This window comes from Pinus tabuliformis, chromosome 9 (assembly GCF_031772625.1).
Source record: "Pinus tabuliformis cultivar Carrire ecotype Pingquan chromosome 9, CPIR1, whole genome shotgun sequence".
In the NCBI taxonomy this organism is placed as follows: Eukaryota; Viridiplantae; Streptophyta; class Pinopsida; order Pinales; family Pinaceae; genus Pinus; species Pinus tabuliformis.
The window spans coordinates 945,955,933-945,961,932 of NC_142307.1; the positions used below are offsets into that span (position 1 = coordinate 945,955,933).

The following is a 6,000-nucleotide window of genomic DNA, read 5'->3' on the forward strand; positions in this document are numbered from 1 at the left end:
ATTTCTTTTCTCTTTAATATCAAATACAAAAAATCATGATTACAATAGACATTATGAAGACCAAACCTAGTTACATATTTCAACACAAGAAAGACATCATGTAGAGTTCGTATGCAAAAGTTATGTCTCCCCAAAGTTGAGCTTTTGGCTTGACCACCATGGTCTAACTTCTAAAATCAGTCCCATTAGTCATGCAAAAGGGGCTAGCCACGTGTGGACTGTAAATAAGACTCTAGAAGCGTCAAATTTGTAATTGCATTTGTGCTCGATTTGCCATGGAGCTGAACTCGACAATATATGATTGACATGAATTATACTTCTTTAAGCTGTCCATGTACTCTAACAATATAACAAATTGAGAATTAAAGTCAATTGCAGGGTTCCACAAATTTTCCCAAATTCTTGTCATGGAGACATTTTGTCAAACACTTAATACTTAGGATGTTTGAATGTGGTTCCAACCTCATCAGACTTTATATGGCGAAAGCAGAATTTCATATCCCATTCAAAATTCAACAAACTTAATAGTTCTCAGGATTTCACGATTGGTAGGATTGTAGCATTTTCATTAGATTCTATCATGTGTGAGGTTATATATTTGGCAGTTAATCAAGAGCACCAAGCCCTTTATATACCTCTATTGTAGGAATCCTCTATTGTGGCCATAGCAAAAATGTACCTTCACTGAAACCGAAATCATTGTTTAGGCATGCTAAGTTTTTCGTACCATATTTTAAGGCTTGGATTAGGTAGTTTCATCAGCATTGGGTGATGTTGATTGATGTCCCTAGAGGATTGAGATAGTGACAAATGGTGATACTAATGATGAGAATCCCAATATAATTGATGGTGGAACATTGCTTCTCATTTAAATGTTCTTTCTCATTTATTCAAATTTCATAGTGATTTCTTTCCAAGTATATATATATATATATATATATACTCTGTTTCCAAGTTTTTTTGGGGGTTTCATTTCCAGTGCATTTCTGTTTTGTAAACGCATTTTTGTTTCCCCATATCATGCAACTTAGATATGACTCTATTCTTCTTGACTATTCTCTTGTACGTTGTAGATTTTTTCCTTCTTTGGTTAAGTTCTTTTATACTCTCCTGTTTCCGGTCCCTCCTGCATTTACTACTTTTCTGGGAATGTGCTAGGCACTCCTATATTGCTACTTGGTTTGATCATGCTTTTGATTCACAACTTACCTATGCTCAATAGTGATTATTAATATAGTTTCCTTTTATTTCATTTCCCTGGAGGTTGAATCTAACACTGACATGTTAGCCCTTCTCCCCTATGTTGGGAAAGATGACATCATGCACTGTACCTAGCTCTTTTGTGTAGCATCTTATGTAAATTTCTTGTGGATGATAAGCTCAAATGTGGATGAATAGCACCTTAACCAGTTGGAAGAAATGGATAATATAAAAAATTGCAAGGGTATGTGGCATTAAGATTGTTTTTTTGCAGCTACCCTTTATGAGGTTAAATGATGTTTGGAAATTACTTCATCTTCTGTAAAGATGGTGGGAAGAAGATCCATAATGAGAAATAGTTGCATGGTGATTACACCTAGAAAGTGGTAATGTTTCTGATGTCTCACAGGTTTGGTAATCTAATGACTTTCAGACTACCAAGTCTTATTGAATATAATCTACCAATAAATGAGAAGAGCCCATACTAATGTCTAGGATTACAAATGATGGGATAGAAATTGGATTTGGAATGTTCTGCAATGACAAAAATGAAGTAACTGAGTAGCATCAGGGAATACAACTATATCATGGCCAGCCAAGATGGCTGGATCAACAGTCAACTACCTCGATCAATAATATGATGAAACTTTCATAAATATTGCTTTTATTAATATTATTGATGCTGCATAGAGGTAAAACGTTCTAGAGTGGAAAGGAGTATTGCAGGCTTGGTCTTATCGAAGGATCTTATTGAAACTTATATATATGTCTAAGAGCTTGAACAAAATATGTTGCTCCTGTCTTCCTTTTGTTGTTAATGTAAACAACTTGACTTCATTTAAATCTAGAGTTTCCAGTCTCCAGTATTGTTGACAAGAACCTGACTTCTGTTTCAGGCCCGCCTTAAGGAAATTCATGCAGACCTTCTGCGTCAGCACTTGCAACAACTACAAGAATCAGACAGCAATGAACGCCAAATATCTAAAGAAGAGGTGGATGTGGGACATGATGATGAGTTCACAGAGGGAACCATGGAAGGTATCTTTCTGATTGTACATTAGGGCTATGGCCTTTCATTTTAGTCTGCTGGATATTAGCATCATAATCATAGTTTATTTTCTTTTTGCATTTTCATGTTATTTTTCACTACATGGAAATAAATGTCTGGTTGAATATTTTAGATACTGGACCCTACTCTCCTGAACTGGTTCCAATGGAGAAGGCAGTCGAGCTAGAAGAAGAACCTGGATCATTTTCACCAGAGTTATTGCATGATTCTGAAGGAGAAGAAGGTCTAGATCCAGAAGCTGACAAGGCTGAATTGGTATGCTTGTTGCATTTACAAATTTATTTTCCTAACTGGCATCTTCAATTTGATTCGTGTTTAAAGATTGACGTGAATTTTGTACTTCTGCAGTTGAGAACTTGTTAACTGCATGTTTAATGGATAGATACTATTTCCTCATTATCTGTCTTCCTTCATATATAAAACTCGACATCATCAGGGTACAACAACTCATCTATATGCAGCTAGAAGGTCGAACACCTGCCTATGGTTTTGAACCTGGAAACTGGCTAAAGTTTCAACGTGGCTTAGCAGTCATGTCACTCATATTTTATTTTCTAGTATTTCTTGCATATCAGAGTAGCCTTTTGCACTCCTACTTATTAGTTACATCTGCTAGTTCCTCCTTCCCATTGACCTACTTGTTTGGTTTTTCATCAATGTTTATAAAATTTTCACATTTTATATTTACCTATGTGGGGATGTACCTTTTTATTTTTTTAAAATACTAGTTTCATGCTAAAATATTCTGTGAATGTTCTGTTTACTTTTTTCTTACTGCACACATATCTCTTTCTGTTGTTCCCACCACTTAAGAAGCTTTTATCCCCACATTAGCTATTTTGAAAGGCGGGAAATCATACTTTGAACTTACTCTGCAAAATTCCTTTAAAAGGATAGTGTTCTCAACTTCCCACTAAGATCCAATATTGCAGAGAGTGAAGCCCCTGCAGAGTTTTGCCAACTTGAGTTTCTTAGGTGTAAGAATCCTACACACATGGTGTTTCATGTATTTTTCTCACCATTTAGTTACTGGTATTTAAAACAACAGAGGTCTGAGTTGCCACTGATGCTTTAAAAAAAATTTCTTGACAGGAAAGAAGACGGGCTGCTGTATTAGAAGAGCAACAGCGGAGGTTGCAGGAAGCTGCCACAGGGCCCAACACTGTTGACGATAGCATTGAGCTGACAAATCAGGAGAGGACACTCGCTATGAAGGCAATGGGAGCGGTTGAAGAAGGAGATGCAGTATTGGGTTCCGGTGCTGAAGTAAATCTTGAATCGCAGGTATGTAGCCAATAATTAAAGTAGGAATTTGTTTTTAAATATGCTCTAAGTATTATTTCTCATTCTATCATGTGTGTAGATTTCTTACTACTGAGCTATGATGTTCAGGTTTATTGGTGGCATGATAAGTATCGTCCTCGGAAGCCTAAATACTTCAACCGAGTACATACTGGGTATGAATGGAACAAGTATAACCAGACACATTATGACCACGATAATCCTCCTCCAAAGATTGTACAGGGATACAAGTTCAACATATTTTATCCCGATCTAGTTGATAAAATAAGAGCTCCCATATATACAATTGAGAAGGATGGAAGCAATGGTGAAACATGCTTGATAAGATTTCATGCTGGACCCCCATATGAGGACATCGTATGTTTTTTAAGGCCTACCCTTTTTAGCATTTCTCATGTATGCGATATAACTCTTCTACTGATTTCATTGTGTATTTATCTTGCATCTTTTGTCTTTGTCACAGGCCTTTCGCATTGTCAATAAAGAATGGGAATATTCACATAAGAAAGGATTCAAATGCACTTTTGAACGGGGTATCTTGCATGTCTATTTCAACTTCAAACGCTACAGATATCGCCGTTAAGAACTGGTTTAGAATTTAAACAAAGAATTGGCCATATTATGGTGGCTACCAATATCAAAATCTCACTTGTAGAATGTTGTCCAGCACATCTAGCTTTTAAGTTTACGCTCCAGAGTTTAATGTTAGAATGGAAACTCATCATGGAAATCCAATGTAAATTATATGAATCAAAATAAGATGTAACATATTCTCTTTATTCATGATTTGATCGAGGGGATTTGTTCTCTTAATTATAAGCGTTGGTTGTTTGTATGCTTGCATATATTTTTGAACTTACATTTGTTGTGCTTATAGGAATTCGATTCCTTGGAGAAAACAAGGGGATAACAAATTTCCAGGTGGTCATCAGAAATGATGGTATCATGCAATGATATGCATTAGTGAATGGAGACGTGTGCCATGTTCCCACCTAAGCATGTACAATGATTGCACATGCTCTACGGAAGTATCTTTTGTATACGGCCCAACCATATCCCATTAAAAACTTAGTGTGTCTATATATATACACACACACACCATCTCTGTAAAAGCACAGAGTGTATATGTATAGACACACACTTTGTAAAACATTTACCATATGCTGTATAAAAACTATGTTCTTTTACATTTATGCTATTATGTTACTGACAAAAAGAGTTGCATTATTATTTGTATAGAACATACTGTGAATACGATTTACTGTACAGTGTATATAATATATTGTTTTATGTACTGTATACACAATTTTTACATTCGATGGTTGGAGGTTTACTGACAATTTGCAAATGGTTGAATGGATTGCTGGTTAATAATCCACTAAAGAATTTTGTCATCCCTCTACAGGACCTTGGTGCCACAAGGTATTTTTGCTAGTGTCATATTGGGGAAGATTCAAGGCAGGTATTTATTTCCTCACTTATAGCTAGGACTTGACTTGTCAAGAATCTTTTGACTATTTTGTAGGCGTGCATATTTTTAGGCACTTTTAATTGGCATGGACAAAAAAATATGTTCATTAATACAAAAAGGTAATTACACAGTAATGAATTAAGACTTATGGCATCTGGGAATTATTATTAAATAGTTGTCATATATAGCAAATGTCTACTGGAAGTGGTGTGATATGAATTTCCACATATGGAGTTGTGCTAAATTTTTACATTCAATTTGAACAATTTTATTAAATTGGAATTTTTTAATTGAACATTTGGAGAGAAGGCTGTGAATGGTGACGTGGAGCAAATCGCTCAATCTCTAGTTTTTACAGGTTAGGCAACAAGTTACCCATAACTTTCCCCAACAATACAAGTAGCTGAAAATAGATTTGTGAATTTTCTTGGAAAAATTGTGGTTTAACACAGGTAATTGGGCTTGTATTAACACACAGATTTGGATTCAAAATCCTCCAATTGGGTGTGGATGGGGTTGGGAGCATGTCTTCGGTGGCTTTGATGTCATATATATGCTCCTCATAGCATGGCATTTAAGCCAATTTTTTTATAAGAAATATTTCTGAGAAAAAATATAGTAAAATTTGAATAATTAAAATTTTAAATACATAGTGGAGATGCGAGTTCATCAATAAAGAGGTGCCAAGGTAGGTGGAGAGTGTTTCTCTATTTATTTTGCTGAAAATCTAAATTCATGGCCCTGCGAACATTGGAAATCCAACTGTGCATGCTTGTGGTGGGAAGGGGTTCAACGTGCATTCGAAGCTTGCATGAAAGGAAAACATTGTTTTTTTAAATGCAATACACCTAACAAGTCTGCCAACCGATAAATAAAAAATTATAACTCTCAATATGGTGTAAAAAGAAAGGGAAAAACAAACTAATGATAGTAATAAGATGACTAAGGAACATGTTTG

The 6,000-nt window shown here is 35.4% G+C and overlaps 1 protein-coding gene across 1 annotated transcript in view; it reads left to right on the top strand.

The window, feature by feature from the left end:
• Window positions 1-4,758, top strand: part of LOC149151867 (cactus-binding carboxy-terminal, cactin) — a 234,872-nt gene extending 230,114 nt beyond the window's left edge. Inside the window, exons 9-13 of the mRNA XM_089438382.1 lie at window positions 2,097-2,238; window positions 2,382-2,524; window positions 3,362-3,553; window positions 3,662-3,928; window positions 4,035-4,758. Of these exons, the coding sequence (XP_089294508.1) occupies window positions 2,097-2,238; window positions 2,382-2,524; window positions 3,362-3,553; window positions 3,662-3,928; window positions 4,035-4,154 (864 nt within the window). The 3' untranslated portion in view covers window positions 4,155-4,758. The remainder of the gene's footprint in view (window positions 1-2,096; window positions 2,239-2,381; window positions 2,525-3,361; window positions 3,554-3,661; window positions 3,929-4,034) is intronic.
• Window positions 4,759-6,000: the final 1,242 nt, after the last annotated feature.